The sequence below is a fragment of the Colias eurytheme genome, chromosome 8, assembly GCF_061535395.1.
Source record: "Colias eurytheme isolate Ceu_HAF_F1 chromosome 8, ilColEury1 Martin Lab GWU primary, whole genome shotgun sequence".
NCBI classification, from domain to species: Eukaryota; Metazoa; Arthropoda; class Insecta; order Lepidoptera; family Pieridae; genus Colias; species Colias eurytheme.
Genome location: NC_142987.1, coordinates 4,654,907 through 4,679,371, shown reverse-complemented (window position 1 = coordinate 4,679,371; position 24,465 = coordinate 4,654,907). Strand labels below are relative to the sequence as shown.

At 32.7% G+C, this 24,465-nt stretch overlaps 4 protein-coding genes across 5 annotated transcripts in view; 1 reads left to right on the top strand and 3 right to left on the bottom strand.

The window, feature by feature from the left end:
* Positions 1-24,465, bottom strand: part of LOC149906442 (dietary and metabolic glutamate transporter-like) — a 245,487-nt gene that overhangs the window by 152,841 nt on the left and 68,181 nt on the right. The gene's annotated exons all lie outside the window — the stretch shown is intronic.
* On the top strand, positions 3-5,368 carry LOC149906448 (cilia- and flagella-associated protein 184-like). The gene is made up of 9 exons (XM_090104238.1): positions 3-17; positions 552-591; positions 1,180-1,357; positions 1,576-1,699; positions 1,813-1,959; positions 3,603-3,804; positions 4,075-4,250; positions 4,633-4,737; positions 5,188-5,368. The coding sequence occupies exons 1-9, from the start codon at positions 3-5 to the stop codon at positions 5,338-5,340; spliced, it is 1,140 nt and encodes a 379-aa protein (XP_089960364.1). The 3' UTR covers positions 5,341-5,368.
* On the bottom strand, positions 5,354-11,177 carry LOC149906447 (dietary and metabolic glutamate transporter-like). Its single transcript, XM_090104239.1, has 10 exons — positions 11,040-11,177; positions 10,397-10,552; positions 9,493-9,536; positions 8,967-9,203; positions 8,487-8,696; positions 8,116-8,283; positions 7,035-7,251; positions 6,619-6,740; positions 6,148-6,264; positions 5,354-5,978 (listed from the first exon to the last, which is right to left on the bottom strand). Exons 1-10 carry the CDS (start codon positions 11,149-11,151, stop codon positions 5,736-5,738), a joined length of 1,626 nt encoding a protein of 541 aa, XP_089960365.1. The 5' UTR covers positions 11,152-11,177; the 3' UTR covers positions 5,354-5,735.
* Positions 12,758-24,187, bottom strand: LOC149906446 (dietary and metabolic glutamate transporter-like). 2 transcript variants are annotated; one of them, XM_090104570.1, is made up of 10 exons: positions 23,997-24,187; positions 23,406-23,568; positions 21,875-22,074; positions 20,040-20,276; positions 19,246-19,455; positions 18,823-18,990; positions 16,705-16,921; positions 16,281-16,402; positions 15,574-15,690; positions 12,758-13,764 (listed from the first exon to the last, which is right to left on the bottom strand). In XM_090104570.1, the coding sequence occupies exons 2-10, from the start codon at positions 23,515-23,517 to the stop codon at positions 13,528-13,530; spliced, it is 1,620 nt and encodes a 539-aa protein (XP_089960696.1). In that variant the 5' UTR covers positions 23,518-23,568; positions 23,997-24,187; the 3' UTR covers positions 12,758-13,527. The 2 variants fall into 2 exon arrangements, with proteins under 2 accessions (XP_089960696.1, XP_089960697.1); XM_090104571.1 differs by having other exon boundaries at positions 23,406-23,548.

The following is a 24,465-nucleotide window of genomic DNA, read 5'->3' as shown; positions in this document are numbered from 1 at the left end:
ATATGGCCGAGACGAAGGTATTCCTTGTTCCGTTTTTGTCCCTTTCAATCTAATTAATGTTATTTACGTGACATGCGACTATGGTCGATAGCGCAAACATGCTTGCTTTGCGAATTTCGCTATAGGAAATTTGTTATCGACTCATTGGTATGTTATAGATGGTTACGCGTGTGGAGCGGTAATACTTTAATGTACTTTGTATGTAACATTACGTGACATGGTTTTTATGTGTCGTTTAGTCGCAGTTCAACTGAAATATGATGGTCTAAGAGGCGGTGGGGGTCTGACCTTCACCGATCTGATAACCAGATGAGATGTATTTTTAAATCAAATATAATTAATGAACAAATATGATGTTGATGAAATAATTATGACGATGATCTAAAAAGTGCCTACTCTTAGTGTAAAGTGATACATACCTTGTCCTGAGTATGTAAATTTCATGCAAGAGTTAAATACCTACATTATTTATTTCATTTTTGTTATATATCTAAGTATTATTCTAATGGTTTGACATACGATTATTATATAATTTTTTGTCTTTTAATTAGACTAAACATTCTACTAAAGATGCTGAATCGGACGAAAGTGGTGAGTGTTTTTACATGTACATGGTACCTAGGTATAGAAATGTTGTTAATTGTTCGGCATTGATATCAACGTTTTGGTACGATATGAAAACAACCTTCAAATATTGATTTATCTAGTATTTCTACTTTCCCATCCAACAAAATGTATCACAGTAAAGTTTAACACGGTATAAATATTGCAATGAGATTGTAATTATTATAATATTTATATGTATGAAATTATGATCTCTTTACAAACCGCTACATAATCAGATTTTAGTTTTATTGACTTTGTTGATCCGACAACATAGTAAGCGCTGTTTATTTGCGGTTAATTATTAATAATTGTACCATGAAAACAATGGAAATTCACTTTATTAAAATATAAACTTCTTAAAGTTTCTAAACGCAAGTTTAATTTACACTATTCATTGAACCCGATTTAACAGGCTTTGTATTTGAATAAAAATAAAGAAACTAAGATATACGTTAGACATATTATTATAATAAACCAAAATGAGATGAAAATTCTACAGAAGAAGAATTTTATCACATTACGTATTAAAAATGTATTAACAATACACTTCCTATTGCCTTTCCAATTATTTAGACAGCCTTGAAGCGGCTGACAGCTCCTGCGAGCAAATAGGCCATGGAATATTAAAAACGGCCCCCATCGCAATAAACAGAGATGAATATTTACAAGCCTACAGAGATCTGTCGTTTGATCGCTATCAGTTACAGCTGAAGAATAACTTGCTTCATAGACGGCTTGCTGAATATTATAAGTGAGTTTAACTGGTATCAATTTTAAACATTAATATCGATTTAATAAAAAGAAGGTTACAATATAGAAAATAAAATTAATGACAAAAAAAATTATACATAATAACGCGAAAAATATCTATTTTTAATGGAATGGTGTGCCTACTACATAACCCACCTTTCTATTATATTAATAAATTCCAAATAAGGCAAAAATAATGTTTATTTTCACCTTTTGTAGAAAACGAAAGCTAGACCACGTTTTAAAACCTCTTGAAGGAGCAGTAGACTTGGAAGAGAAGTACCAGCAAACTCTTTTTAGTTATGAAGAGTTGAAAGAAAAGGAAGAAAGAGAAATGCTTGATGTAAGTAGAGTTAATAATTTGAAATGCTTGATGTAAGTAGAGTTAATAATTTAATAATTTCTTGTTCTCAATAAATATATTATGGATTTGAATATTATTTAAAATACTTGCAGATAAAATCAAAATTACAAGCAGTGCAAGTGCAATATGGTGATAAATTAGAACATGCTGAAAAAAGTTTTAATACTCTGCAGCATTTAGAAAAAAGTACAGGCACAGGTCTTATTTATTCCAAGAAGGGAAAACCTATTGCTGAAAAGGTAACATAATAAATTCAACATAAACGTTTAATATCATCATGTGATAGGTATTTAAAATAGTAACGTCATTATATTTTAGTGTAAATTTCATAATATTATAATGTTAATGAAAAGGTATTTTCTCTCTAAGAAATTATTTATATAGAATAAAAACAAATAATATCACATAAATACTTACCGAAGCTGTTTAGATATTTTATCCACTTGTATTGAAAATAAAACACGTGTTATGTGTGTGACTAAAGTCGACATAGTTATTTTTAAACATCTTTCATTGTTTACAATATAAATGGCTCTATAGGAAACGACTAAATGTGCAATATAAATTCCACATCGTATATCCTACTAATAAAATGAAAGTGAAAGTTTGTATGCATGTTAGTCTTTAGCCCGGTTTACACGCACACTCTTTACCGCGTGATTGAGTGCGCGGGATTGAACGCGGGAAAGCACGCGCGCGCAATCGCGAGGGATTGTTTTGTCACGTTTTTTTATGCACTTATTCTTTCGCGCGCGATTATTCGTGCGTCTTTGAGGAAAGAGGAAAGATTGTGCGTGTAAACGATAATCGCGCGCGATTGAATGAAGGAAAGCGTGGCGCGTTGGAGTGTGTGCGGAGTGGACGCGCAATCTTGTTCTCTCTGTCATCGTTTAAATGCTCGCTCTTTCCCACGTGAAAGCCGAATCGCGCGCGAAAGAGCGTGCGTGTAAACCGGGCTATTCACAGGAAAACCACTGAACTGATTTCTTACTGATTTGATAATAATAATTGGCGGTAACTTATCATACGTATACATAGGACATATAGGTAAGCTATAGAAAAATTGCTTTTGTCCACTGGTTCGTCCACAGGTGAAGCAACGCTAACCTAATAATTATCAGATAAGTAAACTATTAGCGGCCTTTACACGCAAACTCTATCGCGCGTTCTGTGGATCGTACAGGATTACGCGCGGGAAAGCCTGCACGCTCAATCGCTCGCGATTACCTTTGTATGTCTTAACTGCGACACTTGTTCTTTCGCGCGCGATTATTCGTGTTTGCTTTCCTTAGCGGAATGAGCGGCCGTGTAAAGACTAATCGCCCGTGATAGACCGCGTGAAAGAGGCGCGTGTTGGAGTGTGTGCAATGCACACGGTTTTATCGACAACCGCGAGTGATAGAAGTGAAAAAATGGAGACAAGATATCGGGTGGCGCAAGTTATCATGTTTGCTGCTTTAATTGAACTCAAAAAGAAAAATAAACGTTCAGTGTGGGTTAAAAAATATAGACAGCAATATTGTCACATGCCTTTGATTAAAGAATTAAGAGAAAATTATATGCTTGGTCTTTTAAATTCTTGTTTTTGTACTCCTCCGATTTAATTTTCCAGAGACATGGGAAAGATCTGTATAAAGTAATAAGTTCCAATACTAATTCCTTGCTCCACGTGCGTATGTCCGCCATCTTATTCGTGCGCGAAAGAATTTGTGTGTAAAGGCAACCACAGTACAATCGTGAGTGCGATTGCGCGCGCGACTGATGAGCGCGGCATGTGGTCTTTCCTTCCGCGCCCTACACCCTTTATACGCACGCTCTTTCACGCACGATTGCTGTTTCATGCGCGATAGAGTTTGCGTGTAAAGGCCGCTTATTATTGTAGACGGTGGAGAGATTTTTGACGCTACAAAGACGCAAAAGTGAGCAAGCTTCTGCTCTCTGCTTGCGATACATCAGATGTAGGAATGCCGTTGCCGAGTTAGAGAGTTATGTTCGAAAGTTAGAAACCCTTGGTCCAGGATTATATGTGGCACAGTACGAACAACTGCACATTGATCATCAGAACTTTATGACTAAAATTGAAGGTAAGGGAAAATTTAAGCGCTACTTTTGAGCTCGTTAGCATAATATATCAAAAATATTTTAAAGAAAGGCATAACATATTTCTACAATAGAATATAATATGTAGTTAACAACACAATAATATTATATATCTTTGTTAGTTTAAGTCAACAATTATTAAAAATTTAATTTGTTATTTTATTTAACTACGTAGTTTAAACATTTCTTCATAATAATTATTGTCAATAACCCCACTTCACATGCCCTATTTCCTAAAATCCTTTACTTTTCAGAACGCGAAGATGAACTGATAAAGAACCGCGCAAAATGCACGGAACATAATCAAATGCTAGCTCACATAAGAGAGAAGATGCACCACACGGACGAAGTGATTGACTTCGCTGAGTGCGATCTCGGGGACGCTGAAATTGAGTTCTTGAGAGCTAGAGAGGATTTGGGGCAAGTTAAGGTTAGGCTTATATAGTATCGTGATCAAATATTAAAAGTTCACTATTAGAGTTAGGATTGCATTCAATGATGCTGCTAACATGATTATATTTTATGTATATTTAAAAACTTACGTAACACGAATCGTGTTATTTTTGTAGGGAATAAAAATAGCATATCTTATAACGTACTAAACAATCTTTGAAAAAGCTTTTGTACACTCCATATTAATATTTTTGTCAGCGTCTTAAATTACAAAATTATTGGTATCACTGGAAGTGATATTTTATTTGTCTTTTTGTCCATTTAAATATCATAATATAAAACCACAAACAATAACGTACCCAAATTTGTCATTATTATCCACAATAAATCGCTGTATTGAAATGAATTTTCTGCCTTAGAGTCGCCGCGACAAACTGCGCTGGTCGCTGCAAGGGGAGCGAATGAAGGCTGGCCTACTGACAAGAAAGGACCTCTTGCGTGACTACCAAAACGCCACAGACGAGGTAAATTCACGAATCACGATATCAAGTTTATGGCGTATTTAAATCAACCGTATTGTACATTGATAGATTCTGTGTATCAAATTTATGGGTAAAATCGAAACGAAATGCGGTTTGGAGGACAAACATTATGAAACGGCAAGAATGTTCCTCATAAAACGATAAAAATTTGTTGTGACCTCTTTGAAGAATATGCATTAAGTTGATAATCAATCGGAATAAAGATGGCTGATAACAGCAATTTACATACTGAAATATATTAAACATCAAATAATCGATACATTTTGTTTATATCATTTTAAAAGTACATTATTGTGCACCATAATAAGAATCGAAGTTATCCATATTTTCTATCAATACATTGATTGAGTTTATTACTGTTATGCATAGCACTTGTATTTACTCAGCCACAAAATAGTATGTAGAAGTACTTTATCTTTGTATTTTCTTCAGGTTGGAAAACTTAGAGAAAGAAAAGACGAACTACAGAATCAAGTAAAGGAAATCACGAGGCAAGTCAGAGCCGCGCGAAAACGTATGTTGATTCATCACACGGCCAGTGAACACACAGATCACAAGGAGACTGCAGTTGACACCACCAATTAAATAGCAAAGGAACTTATGTTAACGAAAAAGAAAAGTTTATTTCAGACCCGATATTACAAAACGAAAATCTAGTAGGTATCCAATGTTCAACATTACACACACGAAAATTGCTGTCTAGTTCAGTGTAAGATTATAGATCTTATGGATGACATTCTGCCTAATAAACTGTATTTCTGTCTGATGTAAGCGTATAAATATTTGATCGCTATCGGTCTATATTTCTTGTGAGAATTTCTTCCTTTAGTTTTTCGGTTACAAGACATTCAATCGACGATGCTCGTTTGGTCATCAGATAAGGATTATAGCTCAACTCATTTTCCTTATACATTACTTATTTATTTTGTGAAAAGCAAAATTGTGATTAAAATTGACTTATAAATAAATTATTGTTATGTTTATTGTTTTTCAATACTATTCCTTTCATGATTCTCATCCTTTTTACAGAGTTTATCTGATTCTGCTTTATCTACAACTTCCTTGATGATTGGACCGTGTTTCCAATCCGATGGATACCCTAGTTTTCTAACATCATCCCACCACTGCTGATTTCCTTTAGCCAATAATGCATAAGCTATATTGCTGATCATCATTATAAAAAAACATATCCAAAATGCTCTGCGCCATTGAACTAGTGTTGACTGAAAAGAAAAAAACAAATTAGCTAGTAGCTACGTAACAATTTTGGGTGGTGATGCTTTTAAAAATCTTTTAGGTCATTTCTATTGATTATTATGCGTTTATCTGTATCAAAAGTATGTGTTTTTCTATCTCCATTAATTCCTCTCAATGGTCATAAATAATACTTACGTCGGGGGTTAGTAATCCGATCAAGTAGGGAGAGATAATACCGCAAAAAGTTGTGAATGTATTGATAAACGCGGTAACCGAACCCGCATAGTTTGGTGCTACATCTAACGTGTTAACCTGGAAATATATGAAATTGTTCATATTAATTATCCACAACCAAATATTATTTATTCATATCCTCGATGGAATGTGAATATTTAATTTACATAAATGGAGAAACATTTCATTCTACAAATGTTATTAAGTAACGTGCATGTTTTGAATGTGTAATTTTGTGTAATTGCAAAATAATTTATTATTAAAAAGTTGCTACAATGCACATATGTGAAAACTCATTGTAGGTGACTCCTCTATTATAAAGCTATTCATCTTAGTTAATCTTATGACCTCTAAGTTCATCCTTTGGAAATTCCATAAAATATGATAAATTACCTAGTTAATTTTATATCCTATTGAAAATATAAAAGTTACCTTCATTCCACTGACGTAAGCTCCCATAAATCCCATAGCTAAGATAAAACAGGTTATTGCAGCTGCACGGTTGCAGCCTGAATACGATGCTAAAATAATACATGTTGCTGGCAAAGCTGTTCCTGAAATGTTAGTGTTTCGTTGGATTGATGTTCTCTACGCTGGTACTATACACGGGGAAATTTATGGTTGAAGTCATGTTGTGCACGAAAGTATATTAGTTTAATAGTTACAATGGTAAATAGGCAAATATTTCAGAAAGCGATAGATTTATTCATGAACTAAGTTAATAGCAGGTACTATAATGTAGTTAGGAATCGAATGATACAAAAGCGTCTTCTGATTAAGATACTTATTAACATGATGGTAGATAAAATACTATTAACCCATAATATAGGTGATTAAAAATATCTTACCAATTGTAGTGTATATAATTCTTCCGATCCGTATACTATACCACTTCTTTTTAATACCATAATCGCAAGTAAAACCAAATAGGAAAGATAAACCCCACTTCGCTACGTATGGTAGGCAAGTGAGGGCACCAGTGGTAGCTATATTAAATTTGAGAACATCATGCATATACTTGGGTAGGTCTGATACCATTGTATAAAAGCCCCAGTCGTGACCAACCTGTAATAATAAACCGGATAATTTTCATAAAATGATTTGTATCTTTAATTATTATCTACGCTAATATTAGAAAGCCTAAATATTAGAAAGCCAAAATTAAAGAAAGAGTTTGTTCGATAGTTTTTTTAATGCGTTAAATCTGAACTTCAGTTAACTAAAATTTCAAATGTAATTTTCACGTCAATACTCAATAATAATAAATCCAGACACTACTAATTCTAATTGAATCATTTTATGAATGACGGTAAAATTTTCGAAGAAAGCTTTAAGCTTTATAACATAACGCTACGAGCAACACGAGCGAAGCATATAAAATATTCCTGTAGAGAGCAAACAAAGTAGCGTGGGTCAGCTGATTTCCAATAAATTGGTAGCCAACATTTTATTGCTCCATCAGATTTTACATAACAAAGCAAAAGAGAGTACCCTTTTCCGACTAAAGAATAATTATAAGCGCGAATATTAATTATTATTGTAAGGATGGATGCATGTTTGTATGCCTGTATGTGGCTCTGTCACGCAAAAATAACTAATCAAATACGTCCAGATACTAATACCTAGAGTCTAAACGATAGTTAGGCTACTTTTAAATGTCATGCTAATTATGTGATTCGCGGGCTTCAGAATATCCATACTTATTAATATTATAAATGCGAAAGTAACTCTGTCTGTCTGTCTGTTACTCAATCACGCCTAAACTACTGAACCAATTTTCATGAAATTTGGTATGGAGATATTTTGATACCCGAGAAAGGACATAGGATAGGTTTAATCCCGGAAATCCTACGGGAACGGGTTTTTCTCTGAAAACGCGGGCGAAGCCGTGGGCGGAAAGCTAGTTGTAAATAATTTTCACAAACTCACCCCAGCAAAAAGTAGCGCCCAAGCAGCAGGTGACCTTAGTATGGCCTTCCAAGGAACGGGATCTTTCCGTGATGTTTCATCAGCTCGCGGTATAACTTTATTCAAATGTTCCAATTCTTCGTGAGAGATAAATGGGTGTTGATTCGCTTCGTTGTAACAAAGGAAAGTCTTAAAAGATAATTTAGTACTTGTGTTAAGATACTGATGTAGAATAAGTTTTTTTTTTATACTATAACCAGGTACTCATTCTAAGATAAATTTCTTATTGATAGATAGGAATTAAATAAATCCTATTAATATTCATAAATCGTTACCTAGTTTAACCATCAGTTAAGAAACATTTTTTTAAATAAATATTGAAATAAACTCACCCACAAAATGAACCAAACGAGACCAAACGCACCAAAGAAATAAAATACATTGGCCCAGTCCCTTCCATCAGCTAGCAATATGCCTGACATAAAGGCACCAAATATATTTCCAGTTTGTGGTCCTCCAAATATCAAAGCACCTTGTAAAGCCCTTTCATGAGGAGGTGTCCAACGTGACATCATTAGCATGATCCCGGGTATTGTAGGTCCCTTAAAAACATAAGTAGCTATAATATAATCTGAATCGTACAATATTGTTCTCTTCAAAACTCTTTGAATTATTTACTGAATTATTATTTTTTATTTTATCAGTTTTTGATTCTCGTATGAATAATTATCAGAAAGAAATGCCTGTAAAGCTGGTGGGTCTTTTATTTGAGTGTGATTACTAGTGTTATTTCTAAATTCAATTTATGTTATATACTTAATAAAAGAGCTGATAAATATAGGTAATATAAAGAATCTGAATAAAAACATTACTTCTGTAATTCCTTGGAGAACTCTCAAAGCAAAGAGCCATGATGGGCCACCAGTTCTTATAACTATAGGTGTAAGAAATGTAAGGATAGCCGTAATTAATAACCCAATGCCTAGAGTCCATTTTCCGTCAAACTTCTCAGCTAGATAACCACCAATAAACTGGGTTAAAATATATCCATAGTAGAATCCGCTTAAAATAAATCCTTGAGTTTCTTCATCCCAATCAAATGTGGCATACTGCAAAATTTGTATATAAACAGTAAAAACTACATCTTGAGATAGATGAACAACCTTTGTATGTAGAAATTAATTATGATAATTAATATTTGCTTAAATTGATAAGACTAAACGAATATTTAATGAACATAGAACAACCTTACATCAAATAAATACATATTGTATGTACTGTGTATAAAGTTATTATTGAAATAGAACATTTAGATGAATTCTAAATACTTAAATCATTTGGTAGGTAATTCATTATTAGTAATAATTCTAATTCGTTTTTTTAATAAATAAAACATACCGGTTTCCTTACAACCGTTGTCAAATTCAATATTGATTCGTTATAGACCGGGAGATACTGACACAAAATTTCGAGTCATTTGTAACAGGATGGCGGTTCTACAGGGGTCTTAGTACGCAATGACAAAAAGAAAAACGATGGTGTGAACGCTGGTACCGGCGGCTTAGTCGCGTGGGCGTTAGTCGAACTCGTCGGAAAATAGCGAAAGTCAAACGATTTGTAACAGTATGGCACTTATTTTTCCTGTAAGTTTGAGGATCAACAAATATAAATACAAAATTTCAAAGATCTATGTGTTGGAAATCTTCACTTATATAAATTAATAATAAATTAAGTTTTCAAGTATGACAGCACTTTTTCCCCCTACTAGAAGTATGGCAAATATAATAATGGTCACATTTTATCAAATACTCTTCAAAAATCCAAATGCAATACTGGTACAAAAATTTTGGCGAAATAAATTTTTTTTGCAGATTTTCGGCGGTATGGCGACCATTTGGAATCGTCCGAAAAGTATGGCATGGCGATTTTCGTAAATGGCTGCACGACGATAGTTACCTGTGCAAAAGTTAGCCTGGTACAAATGGTTGAATAATTGTTTTATTTAAATCAACACATTCGCGTCGGTATGGCGGGCTGTAAGTCACACCGGAAAAGTATGGCATGACACTACCGCCTACTTCTTTTTTATGGGCTATCGGTAAATTCTAAAATTTTTGTGTTACAAATCGTTTGACTTTCACTATTTTTCCGACGAGTTCGACAAACGCCCACGCGACTAAGCCACCGGTACCAGCGTTCACACCATCGTTTTTCTTTTTGTCATTGCGTACTAAGACCCCTGTAGAACCGCCATCCTTGTTACAAATGACTCGAAATTTTGTGTCAGTATCTCCCGGTCTATTAGGGCAAGCATCAGGATCGTAATGGCTACTGTGAGATTTAGTCCGATTTACCATTTGAGTGATCGCTAAATTAAGGGCTACACGCATTGTGTAAGCATTGCAAAGACCTATATGTGCTAATACTCCAAAAATCCATCTCTGCGGTATACAACAGTCTGAAAAAAAATTGTCTTCAATTTGAGTACATATATGATAGATCTCTTTCTAAATAGCATTAAGATGCATCTAGCATCTTATTGGTCTAAGAGAAGGTTGCTATTTTTTTAGCTCCGGAAAATAGATCGATAGAGTCAAACCGTAAGAAAATACCTCTATAAATGAAGAATATTTAAATATAAATATATTAATAGCCCTTGTATCTGCATCGTACATCTACATTACGGACGTTTGTATGGAAAATAATCTATACTAATTTTATAAAGCTGAAAAGTTTGTTTGTTTGTTTGTTTGACTAACTCTCTGTACTCTCAGGAACTATTGGTCCAATTTAAAAAATTATATCGGTGTTAGATAGCCCATTTATCGAGGAAGGCTATTTATCATTACGCTAAGACCAACAGGAGCGGGGCCAAGCGGGTGAAACCGCGAAGCGCAGCTAGTTCAACATAAAGTTAAGAAATTACATAGCAGATAGGTACTCACTATTTCTCAAACATTTGATAAATGCACTATCCCTCTTTGGTACTGGAAACACTTTAATGTTTAATAGCGTTTCGTCCGGAATATCGTTTAAATCTTTGCTATTTTCCGTCATTTTTTTGAGATGGAAATTACATAATATCAACTAATTATACCAGCGCTACAATACGAATACAGAACGATCTCTATACAAAAGTTTTCATGTTCTTTATCATTTATTATCAATTTATTTACAGAAAACTAAATATGGAACATAATGTTACGCAAAACTTTGTTTTGTCATTGTTTGGTGTGTTGGTTGTAGGAGGCTGGTGGAATTTATTTATTACAAAGAGATTTTCTCAAGATTTTGAAATTATATTATTGAATAGCTATCCAAAACCATGATCAATATAAAACCAAAAGTTACCTACTTATTCTTATTTCCACTACTATAATTTCTCTTAAATAACATACAAAACGTTGTACACTGATGTAATGTTTTAAAAATTCTGCCTGATCAGAATTATATCAAACGAAAGTCTGTTCAGATATGAATTAGGTTTATATTTTAAGACTTACCATAAAATTTCAGTCAATTCTCTTTAGAATGTATGAGATAAACGTCTCGTTATATTATGTGTATATTTGTGTGTATTGTTATTTATTTATACTATTTTTGTCAACTTTACGTGTGATGATAATAATATTTAACCTCGAATTCGAAATAGATAAGAATAGGAAATGCATACATTTTTTACAGCAAGTAAACGATAGTAGGTAGACTAGGTACCTATTTATCAAAAAGTAAACATAAATGATTTAATATCGCACTCTGTGATCGCACTACTATTGCAATTTCTTCATTTCAAGCCATTTTAAAATATGTGGGCTAAATAAATTCCGAAGAAAAATACTAAAATATCTTCATATACTTACTATTTCCATGTGTTTATTTGATAATTGATTTTCTTCAGAGTTAATAGAATTATTTTTTAAGAAACTATTATAAAGTAGCAAATGTAATAAGTCTCCGATTTTATTTTTATATTGTTGTCACTAAAAAAACATTTAACATTTAGCATGTTTCGAGAAATTACCATTTGCCCAACCGAAAAGCGGAGAAAGTTTTATCTTAAATTAAATCTTTTGCGGTTTCAACTATACCCCGTAATCTTGGACGAACTGATTAGCCAATGTACTTTCATGTTCCCTTATGAAGATAAGATTAGAAAAAGAAAGTACTTCAAGAACTGTGATTGAAAAATTTTGTCAAAATAAAGTCGTATAACTTCAAATTACACGCTACGTAGAACTTTTACGGTGGCCTTTAACGTAAAACTCCAAAAATCGACTTGTACAACTAATCTTACTATTTTGAGCTTATTTTTTAAGTTTATAAGTTTCTAAATCCGTATATTAAAACAACATGCTTTTATTAGTGAAGCTTGGTGAACATAACCCATAGATACTAATATTATAAGTTGTTTGTTTTTTTGCTTGAATGCGCTAATCTCAGGAACCACGGGATCGACTTGGAAAAAATATTTCACTGTTAGATAGTCCATTTATTGAGGAAGGCTATACAATATACATACGTATATAATAATAATATCATTTCGGCTAAGGCTAGTTATGTATAAATATCGTATTTCACCGATAATTTTCAATTTGTTGAACGCAATTCAGGTGATAGTAGGGATTATTAAGTATATTATGTATTTTAATGAAACCAAATAACATATTATTGAACACAATTTATTTATTGAGTATTACATAAGTAAAACGAATATTTATAACATAAAAGACAAATAATGTAAACATAATTTGTACTACTTATTATGGCTGATACACAAGCTATCGAAATTAACTGACTAGGCTATCTGGTTGTTATTCGATTGTTTAAATCACTGAGATATTATTCTTCAAAATGGCACCTGTTTTTTTATAGATAAATACATAGCTGCTGTAACGAACAAAAATTATATAGCAAAAGATACAAATGTATCATGAAATACAACCTAATATCATAGTATATAAACATTTTTGCAGTTCTGTGTATTTATATTTAAGTAAACATTATTATTCTAAGAATATACAGTACAATCATATAAAATTACTATCAACAATTATTCTCTTAATTAGCTCTGTCTTTATTTTACTTAAACTAGCATAACATGTTACATGTTCTATATAAACATACATTATATTTAAATATAGTACTCATGCATAAACCATTAACAAAATATAACGTTGATTACACATAAATTGCATCCATATTTTTACAATTCGATTAAATGCACTCAAACATAAAAAATACGGTATTTTTTTTTCTACATATTTGTCTCTCCTTATTTGTTATTATATAATAATAATTGTATTTTTTGTCGTATGCATATATTATTATATTCCTATTTATTGTCAAGCAACCGTTCATTAAAACCGTATAATATGCACCATCATATGCATGCACCATCGATCACACGCGTCAATCTATTTATTAATATACCATTTAATCATCATCATCATCAGTATTCTTTTTGCTAGACAGTTTAACAGTCTCTGGCTGTTCGATCATGACGTCATCACGTAGTAGCGAGCCATGCTTCCAGTCTGCCGGGTATCCGAACTTCCTGACGTCATCCCACCACTGCTGCTCACCATCAGCCCAGATGCAGTATACCACGTTGGTACCAACTAGGACAGTGAAGCACACCCAGAACGCTGTTCGCCATTGGACGAGGGTTGACTGAGAAAGTATCATATTGTTAGTGTTTTCTTGATAATTGATGATTTTAAAAGGTTTTAAAACGCTGTTGTTTCCAGTGAAAGACTATATAAAGGCTATTTTGAAGAGCTGGACTATAGTTGGAATGTGTTTAAAAGGTCAAAAATGATTTTTTAACTAAGGGTTTCATTATGCATACTATAAAAATAATTTGGAAAATCCAAAAGTGCACGCCTCATAATTTTTTTTTAATAATTATTTATTAATTATTATTTTTGTTTATTTAATAACAATTAAACCACATCGAATCAGACCCTGAAAAATGAAAGGGTTCTATTCCTGAGCATACTCAAGCGTAAGAGAAAAAAAAGACTCGATTAGTAAAGTATTTCGGTCGCTATCGTGTTAACAAGAAAATCCTCCGCACATACAGACACACGGACGTCCAAGACAGAACTTTTTTAAACTGTTTTTTAACTAGTTTAAATAACAAAAATGACATCAAAAATATCATGAATGTTAAAAATAGTGTTTTTTCTTAATATGTGTGTGTATGTATTATCTTACAAGTGCAATGTATGATACATAAAGACATTTTAGTTTGAAAAATCAGATGTTTTGCGCGAAGTGACAGTACTACCCACCTCAACGCTTCGCTTATGAGGCGTGCAATAATAAAGCTTTTGACAAATTTCCGACATTAATAAAAATGTTAAACTAAAACAGCCTTACGCAACGACCTAATGTTATGACATTTGGCAACTGGTATGTTGACTATCCAGCTAAGCAAATAACACAGAATGTTATATCGTGATAGTTTAGCAGTTGTTGAAATGTGATGTTCAAATAGTAATAACGAACACGTTTGACTAATATCTACAATCCATCCTATTCTATCCGATCGTACTAATATTATAAATGCGAATGTTTGTGAATTGTGAGGGTGTATGTATATTTGTTGTACCTATGTTTTTTTGTTAACCTTTCACGCAAATACTACTGAACCGATTACAATGAAATTTAGCACACATATAGAGGGATTTACACATAGGATAGGTTTTATCCCGGAAATCCCAAGAGAACGGGAACTATGCGGGTTTTTGCTCTGGGTGGGCGAAGCCATGGGCGGAAAGCTAGTAAATAAAATATTTTGAAATTCAATTCATTTCATTAAAATATAATCCCTCAGGCATTCCATGTATCGTAATCAATTTATGGTTAAACTGTTAACCGGTGAAAATAAATTGTTTCGGTTGCCAAAACGGATGTAAATAATCGGATTATACCAGCAAATTGGAAATAATATTTCTTCTGCCAGAGCCAGATACATCAGACGATCGACTCGATAAACAAGTACTATTGTTTTACATGCTCCAATTGAGTACAAATATATTGATTTTTTTGTTGTAACTGTCAGAAATTGGAGATGTAAGCTACAGCTTTACATATTCCTTACAGATATATTGTCATTTTTCTTACAATATATAGATTCTAATTTTTTTTTAATATAAATTATAAGTTATACTTTTTTCGATCGAAAGATATAGCAAATTGAGGCTAACACATATAATAGACTATTATTATATTATAATAATAGACTAACTTTATAAAGACAATATTTTTTTAATAATTAATTATTCAGTAGGTACCTACGCCGAATGATATCTTTCATTGTGTTACTACAGTTAAAATTACACAAATTTCCTGCTGAAGATACTTTTCAGAAGAATACCTTAGACACAGAGCTGAAAGCTGGAAAACTCTAGAACAAAATATATATTATAAGTAAAGTGGACTATGTATATGATTGTTATCTATAAGTTATCTTACATCTGGAGTCAACAATCCAATAAGGTATGGTGTAATGATCCCGGCGAATGTAGAGGTTGTGTTGACGAGAGATGTCAGTGACCCTGCGTAGTTTGGTGCTAAGTCCAAGGCGTTTACCTGAAAATGATATAAGAGTATAGAAAAACGATTTTCGGAATCGATGTCTTTTGCACATTTATTACTCTTTCAATCGAATTTATTTTGTTTTGACGTGACAACGTCTCATAATTCGATAGCCGGCTGCACGCACGAAAAAACATGACTCATGGCGTTACCTCGCTCTGAGGCGTTCCATGTAGGCTTGAAGTGCAAGCGAGAGCGCGGAACGAGCGACAAAGAAGCACAATAGGCCGTTTTCACGTTCAACTATCGTCAGTAAACCGACTTTACAGACAACCAATTTTTTTTAAAGCGAGTTTCCTTTAATCATGTGGGTGAAACCGCGTTCGGAAAATAGCTTATACTATTATCATTTATAACTTTTGTGGATGTTAAGACCAATTTTAATCATTTTTCCATTTATTAAGATATAACTAACTATATAAGAGTCATGTCATATCACATAAACTATTTTTACCATAAGTACTTTAGTGAACAATAAGTTCCCAAAGCCAAGTCAATATTAATTCAACTATCAACTATTTGAATTGTCTGTAATAAATGCTACATAATATATGTATTTGTAATTAATAAGAAAGATAACTTACCTTCATACCACTGTAAAATCCACCCATAAGTGCCATGGAAAGCACAAAGTATACCATAGCAGCAACTCTGTCGCAGCCAGCGTATGACGCTAAGATGATACAAATAGCAGGGCCAGTGGCAGCTAGAACAATTAAACAATGTAATTTTTGGTAATATGGATATTTATGATTATGGATATTTCGTAGAACAAAGGAGCAATCATTAAATAATAATAGTTTAAACGACTCGTTTGTTTTTGTTCAAAACCAGACGATGTAGTTATCGACTTCAAAAAAAAGCTTTTACATTAATAGCCGAGATACTAATTTTGATATATTTCAACTTTATTCATGACTTATTTGCCTCTATTATATGAATTTCCACATCTTCCTAAGAAAGCATTGCAAAAACTTGAACCAACAATATAACCATATTTATAATTACCAATTGTCGTATGAATAATCCTTCCAGTCTTGATAGTATGCCAACCTTTCTTGATACACAAGTCGCAAACGAAGCCGAATATGAAAGAGGACACCCACATAGCAATATATGGTAAGGCAGTGAGCACACCGGTGGTCGCGATATTGAATTTAAGAACATCATGCGAGTACTTTGGCAAATCTGTCACCATTGTGTAATAGCCCCAGTCGTGGCCAACCTGGAAATAATATTAGAATGTATTCGTGTTTGAAGAGGCTTGAAAATGCACAACTTTTTGGCGTGATACTGAAGTAACCGTGTGTCCCAGTATGAGTTTATGTGGAATAAAAATTATAAAAGCCTGTGTTGTAAGTAAAAGTAGGTTTTCGTAAGATAAGATTAGTTATTGATTTAATAAAAAAAAATAAAAAAAAACACAGAAAAACATCATTTCTTTATAGCATTAGTCGAGATAAATTCATTATAAGTTTTATGTTTCTTAAATAAGTAAATGCTCATATTGTTAAATACATTATTGAAATTCATTTTAGACATGAACTCGTCTCTATTAACATATTTATTATAAAATACAGGTTACTAAGCCTTATTTGGCAATACTTAAAGAGCTTAAAACAGATTGCATTCGTCTTGGCGCCACCCACACTACTACTTGATATATTATTATGTCATTCGTCTAACAAGTTTAAGTTATGCAAAGTTAGGAACATAACTATCTAAAGTAAATAAAATAAGAAACTGATATTAGATACTTTAACAAAAAATTGCAATTTAAGTCACCTTCCTGATACATAATTTCTATATAAAATGTTACGCCTACAATTACGTATACATTAATATCTTAGAACGAATATTTTAGACACTGTCTGATATCACATTAAAGGCGCTAAAATTTTCGATTAAAATGAAGCTGTATGCAATTAATTAGAATTGATTAATTCTAATTATTCTAATCTTTAGATATAAACATAAAATATTAAGTTATGAATCATAATAATATGACGCTACCGGATGCTGATAATAATATCCCAACAAACTTTTCGAGATCATTCAAGTTATCATAATAAATTATTGAGTCTGCTGAGTCAACTAAAATCTTGGTCCAAGTTTCATAATCATAGTAATATAATATACATCTAGTTGTACCTAATATCTATGTAATATATTATCATGAGTGTAATTATTCTGAACATTGAATTTTATATTACTCTTCTACAAGTTTATCTCTTAAAATATTAAAAAGGTTTTTTGCATGAATTTGCATACGTAATATCTATTTGTCCCAATATTAAATCAAATACTACTGCTAAGTGACTATCTTATAGCGCAGACTCTTATTCAATAATATAATATTAACGTTTACATGTACATAATAATATGTAGGTAATAACATGCATTATCAATCATATCCTTCATAAATAGCTTTAACGTGTGATAAAGAGGCTGATGAAGTCTTCAAGAAAATGTACACAAAGTACACTCATAACTTTCCGGCCCGAATAGAGTTTGAAATGAAACTGCAACGCTTATGCAATATTTCGTATGCACTTTGATTCAACGTACATTGTACATAGAAGCATAGGTACTCCATAGATTGACAATATAACCAAGGCCTTCTCACGGTCACTGGTGTCATTAAATATCGCTTCTTACGTAACCACACACAACAGATGTTTTATTTACTGTGTTCTCTAGAATTCGATGATACATAGAATTCATATTAAACTCATACACTTTTTTGTAAATTTTAAAAGTAGGTACCTATCAATGCTTTCCATTGCATGATTCAATTTTAAATTATATTGCATAAGTATTTTAAAAATTTCGTTAAGGTACAATTAAAAGTACCACTAAATCACCAAACTGATAAAGCACAAAGCTGTTCAAACATTCCAAGTTATTTCCGTTCTTGCAAAAATAATTGCATATATTTGCCGTCCAATAAATCACGCGTTATCTTATCATAATGAAACACTAACTCTATCGTAACAATTCAAAGCAGATGTTTATAGCATATTACTGGTGATAAAGATTTGATTCTAACGCGTTCGAATACGATATTGGCCGTATAAATCGTGGGTGTAGAAGTGAAACCAATAACGGGTAACATGGATGACTTACAGCGGCCCACACAAGCGCCCAAGCGGGCACTGATCGTAGTATAGCCTTCCAGGGGACAGGGTCCTTCGCGTGGCTCGTTTCTGCTGTTGTTACATTCTTGTTTAGATAGCTTAATTCCTTCTTTGATATGTACGGATGCGAGTTTGGTGTCGAGTAACATAGTAGACTCTGAAATGTAAAAGAATATAGTCTTATAACTCATATGTAAATAGGTTTGGGTATGATACGATTACTTACTGCTGTACATTGAATTTCAAAGTCAAGTAAGCATTTTGTAGTTTTCTGTTAGTGACACTTAGCAACTTGATAGTGACACTTATGCTAAGTAATTGAAACATAAATCTAATTTCATGAAATATAATATCTCTTACGCGTAGAAAGCGACGCAATAAACATGTAATTTAATAAATGCGGTCAGCTTACCCACAAAGTGAACCAAAGTATTCCGAAGCCGCCAAAGAAATAAAATACGTAAGCCCAGTCTCTGCCGTCGGCGAGCAAAATCCCGGACATAAATGAGCCGAAAATATTTCCAATTTGCGCTCCACCGAATACCAACGCGCCTTGGAAGCCTCTCTCGTGTGGCGGAACCCATCTAGCCAACATTATCATTAGGGCCGGCATTGTCGGACCCTGAAACGCAATGATCGAAATATCAAACGTCACGGATGGCTTATCTTGCGACTTGCTAAACACTCGTATATGGATTGAAGGTGAATTCGATTCTGTTTGCTCTGAATAATGACGAATGTTGTGTTATTGAGAATATCTGCAGCTGTGTTGTTTTACGTGTTGCGGTTAGAAGCATTGATAGCAAAACAAGTGTGAATAGATTGTACTCTAACACTTAATACTTAACAGTGACTTAACACTATAATTTTGTTTATTGTGTTTGTATTTCTATATTCTGTGTAAATAGGATATAACATTGCCATGACTATGATTGTTATTTTGCATTATTATTGTTCACTAAATTAAAAAAAAAATTATATTGATAAAACAATAAGTAATATTCACATTGAATGACATGTACTTCTTTCTTGTATACCTACATGATACCTACTAATACATATATCAAATAATTACCACAGTACCCATAGTAAATGAAAGTTTCTTGTAAAGCACAACATTATTAATGTCTCTATATCATCCAATGTAACTCACACATACAACAACAGTAAAACCTGGTCCTTTCATAAACAAATAGAAAAACAAACCTCTCCCATCCCTTGCAGCACTCGCAAAATAAAAAGCCATGTAGCACCACCAGCTCTTATCACAATCGGTGTGAGGAAGGTGAACAGCGCAGTGCTGAGGAGACCCACGCCCAGTGTCCATTTACCTCCGAACTTCTCAGCCAAGTAACCACCGGGCACTTGAGTGGCCGCGTACCCGTAATAGAAGCCGCTCAGAATTAAGCCTTGGGTTTTTTCGTCCCAGTCAAAGGTTGCATACTGTGGATGGTAAAATATACAGTATAGAATTTGATTGAATAAATATTTGAGTTTGATTTGTTTAAAGCCTTAATATTATAACTACAATAATTTGACTAGCTGATCCGACAATAATTGTTGTTCTGCCAAGACACCTTTGTTTATAGAAAGCCCTTTCCAATGATTATGGCAAGGCACAAAGGCATTTTTTTATACCTAGAAGATTTTTATAAAACTATTCTTCTTCATTCAAATTATATTTGTTACCGTTAATAATCACGCGTCTCTGAACATGTAACACTCTTTGCTCGAGTATGGATAGATGATTAAAAATTATGATCATCTTGCATTTTAAGTAAAATATCTATCCATCAGTTAAGACCGTCAGCTGACAGGTCTATCTTACGAAAATAAGATTATGTACCTATTATTGCCTAGAATTGAGATGAAGCACATTCTGATTATGGTTATGATGTTATTGACCTACATTATTATCATGTAGCTATAGAAAATTGATTATACTTCTAACATATATTAATATTAAGCTATTCTTTGTGAAATAACTATAATGTATTCTTCCGAATTTTAATGACAACCAACGCAGCAATAAAGTGATTAAATTGCGAAATGTAAATTATTTAACTTTACGATCTTATCTATATATTATTGTGTAACATACAATAAAACATATTTCACAAAAACGATAATATTGAATAAGACAAAAGCGGGAGATATTCTGTAAATACCTAACTGTGAACTGCGTCATTGAGACAGAGTAGTAAATAATGTAGTTCTAGCAAGATTAGCTCGAATTTGGTACCTAAGCTAGAGTAATAGCGGCGCTGGTTTATATTTCAGCTGCTTTAGCTCGCACTATACTCATTATTCTGAAATTTAAGACTGCAGCGAGTTGAAAATACGTTTTGTTTAGTGAATGGCTTTCTTTATTGATATATATCTGTTGATAAAAGTATGTATGAATTTAGTTTTGTCAAAATCGTTAATTACTAACCAAGAATTATTACTAACGCTTACGTTTTGACTTTTAAAGCTTAAATGTTGCACAAATAATAGATACCTATACTTTTAATTAACTGAAGGTTTTATTATGTTTATTACCTAATCGATCACGCAAAAAGGGCTTGATCGATTTATGTAAAATTTTATCAAAGTTGATTAAGAACATAATTAAAATACGGATTACATATATTATGTAATCTAGTGGAACTATTTTATGGACGCATTAAACAATAACAACACTAATATTGTCATAGCGCCTCGTCTTACGATAGTATATAACTTAGGTATGTATCTATAATCCGGTTGAGGATCTAAATGGCCGTAGCCTAGGGCGATTGAAGCCTGCAGAATAGCCATAAACGTTATTATATCTATACCAACTAGCGATCTGTACATAATATTATAAGCCGTATAGCACTCAAGGATCACGTAACTTCGTATATTATATCAGTGAGAGAATTTATTTCTAGTAGTTCCTTTATGGCAAGGCGTTGATTCGGTATGGCAAAAGCGCGAGTTCGAATCCCTCCTCACGATCGATTTTTTCCTATTCTCTATAAGATTTTCACTTATCATTATTCTTATACTCTTATACTCACGGGTCGTAAAGCCACAGTAGCATTGACTCCACCAATTTCATCGCTAGGGCATGCATCAGGGTCGAAATGTTCACCGCTTGACTTAGTTCGGTTCACCATTTGTGTGATAGCGAGGTTCAAACACACTCGCATGGTGTAGGCGTTGCATACTCCTAGGAGTCCCATCACTCCTAGGATGTATCTTTGGGGAATGACGCAGCCTGGAAATAAAAGAAACCAATAGTAGCGGCAGATAAATGAGACAGCACCTTACTATAAACACAGAATATATTATTATCACATGGATAATACCTACTCGTATGTGCTTTGAATTGTTATAATATATGATTATCTTCTAAGTTCCTTGATACAATTTTGCAAATGATCTTCACCTTAAAGTTGAAAAATCGGCATTTTAAATATATTCATAATGTATAAAAGTCATTAATTTTGTTCGCAAATATTATCAAATGTAAAACAGATGTCGTTTGTTGGTTTATGAAGGATGTAAATAAATAGAATTAGTAGACCCACTCGTTACGTCTTATTAATTATTCGAATTAGATACCTATACCTACGTACATAATAAAACCGACAAATTTTATGTTAAACCCACAAAAATTATAATAATAGCAATATGCATACTGACTATTCACTTCATTAATTATTCAGAGAAATAAAACCATTTAAAAAATGAATGACTGGTTATCTAGTTTTCAGATTTACGACACTTAAAAAACGGACAATCATTTAAAACATCCGTGTACTCTTTATATCTTGTTAAAATATCAGTCGAATTCAATCTTAGGTCGATTTAGTTAAAAGATGGTTACTTCAGATTAGGTTTATGGACCATAATAAAGCAATTTAAACACTTAAAAGTCAACCTTTTTGGACCCACTATTATTTACCTTTTAAGATATTAAGATTTTTTATGTATCGTATTTAGCTTCCATTATTTAAATTGTTAAAGTTTCTAGTTTATAGTAAGTAAGTATATTAAGTCGTAAGTTGGTACCTCGGTTTAGTGCGGCAAGTCAAACTTTGTTTATGTTTTAAAGTTTAACGTTACTCACAGTACATTATTTAGCTAAATATTCCAACTCCGTAAACTACGTCAGTTTTTATTTTCATATAAAGTTAAAGATATTCAGGTACATAATAATATGGATCTTGCTGTTAAACAATATAATTATCAACATTATTCTCAGTAGTAGTTTAGTTTATTATTATCGTGGTATCAATAATTTGTATATTTTGCATAAAATCTTATATTATAATTCCAAAGTTGTATTTCTTTTTTTTAATTTGGCATTATCCGATTATTCCGATTATATTTTTGTTCATTGCAATATAAAAAATAATCAGTACACATAAAATAAACGTAAACTATCGTACACCCGTTCATGCTCTACATTACATTAATTACCTAAGTATGTTTATGAAATAAGTGTTTATGATATATCATCAGAATTTAATAAAATTTGTATTATAATCTACCCTAATAATAATATAATATCCTCTTAGTTAAATATATGCAATGTATACATACATGATCGTAATGTCCTGGTAAGAGCGGTGTCTTTCCGTCGCGGCGGTACCTGCGTCTTTTGTCCCAGTAAGTTATGCGCTTGCGCCTGGTTCACACCGTTTTCTTCCTCCATTTTCACTCACTATGTATTCCCGATGTAGCCACTAAAATATTTACATGTGGCCTGAAATTTTATTTTATATTTTTATAGTAATTTTAATAATATTAATATTTTGATCGCCAATATTTCAACAAATATAAGACTGTTTGAAAACGGAAACTTTACGTCACAAACAAATACTAATTCAGTCAAGTTTGAAGACGTTTTGCGATAATAAATTAACCTTAGATTGATTTATCGCCACTTTGATTTAATAGCTCCGAGTTTGTTATTTTATCAACGATACTTTGAATAAATTAATACATTTTTTTTTAAATAAATTTTTTTGGACTTAAAAATATTTTAATTGAACAAATTGTCGTTACATTTGTACAATTGAATAAATTAAAAATTATTCCATATTTTTACAATTTTTTACACATTACAATTAAATACCCATTTTTATTTTTCGCAAATTCAAAAACATTTAAAATTGAATAAACAGTGAATACCTCCAAAACAACACAATCACACGCACATAACGTTTCGCACAACAAACACACACGGGCACTGAGCACTGTACGCGAACCGCGAGTATCCGCACTTCGCGATCTCTACAATGTATTTATCAATATATTTGTGCGCCTGATCACAGCCTGTATACGCGTGCTGTGCTTGCCCACATGGCGAATATTGGCCTCATGCTAACCCACCATTACCCACGCTAAAACACGAGGTTGTCGGCCTTGACTATTTATCCAGTCATATACCAGTTGTCGAGCGAAAACCGTGGAACACCGCTAGTTCATATAAACACACGTAATTGATTAGCATCGCTTCGCTATGCTGATTAAAATGCTGTGATAAACTTAGAATAAACAGTTGCGTTAGCTGCATATGCAAGTATGCAACGTTAAGGTAAAACTATTTTAAGAACCATTTATTTTAGTTAACAAACAAAGGAGCTTATTCCATTTATAT

Bases quoted from the DNA above. Each gene is read 5' to 3' on its own strand.
- LOC149906448 (XM_090104238.1), top strand. The intron at 592-1,179 runs GTGAGTGTTTTT...CCAATTATTTAG, and splicing joins TGCTGAATCGGACGAAAGTG to ACAGCCTTGAAGCGGCTGAC. The intron at 1,358-1,575 runs GTGAGTTTAACT...CACCTTTTGTAG, and splicing joins CGGCTTGCTGAATATTATAA to AAAACGAAAGCTAGACCACG.
- LOC149906446 (XM_090104570.1), bottom strand. From the start codon at position 23,517: ATGGAGGAAGAAAACGGTGTGAACCAGGCGCAAGCGCATAACTTACTG. The intron at 18,991-19,245 runs GTAAGCTGACCG...TTTACATTTCAG, and splicing joins TACTTTGGTTCACTTTGTGG to AGTCTACTATGTTACTCGAC. The intron at 13,765-15,573 runs GTAAGATAACTT...ATACTTTCTCAG, and splicing joins TTGGATTGTTGACTCCAGAT to TCAACCCTCGTCCAATGGCG.
- LOC149906447 (XM_090104239.1), bottom strand. From the start codon at position 11,151: ATGACGGAAAATAGCAAAGATTTAAACGATATTCCGGACGAAACGCTA. The intron at 9,537-10,396 runs ATAGACCGGGAG...ATCTCCCGGTCT, and splicing joins CGATCCTGATGCTTGCCCTA to ATAACGAATCAATATTGAAT. The intron at 5,979-6,147 runs GTAAGTATTATT...TTTTCTTTTCAG, and splicing joins TCGGATTACTAACCCCCGAC to TCAACACTAGTTCAATGGCG.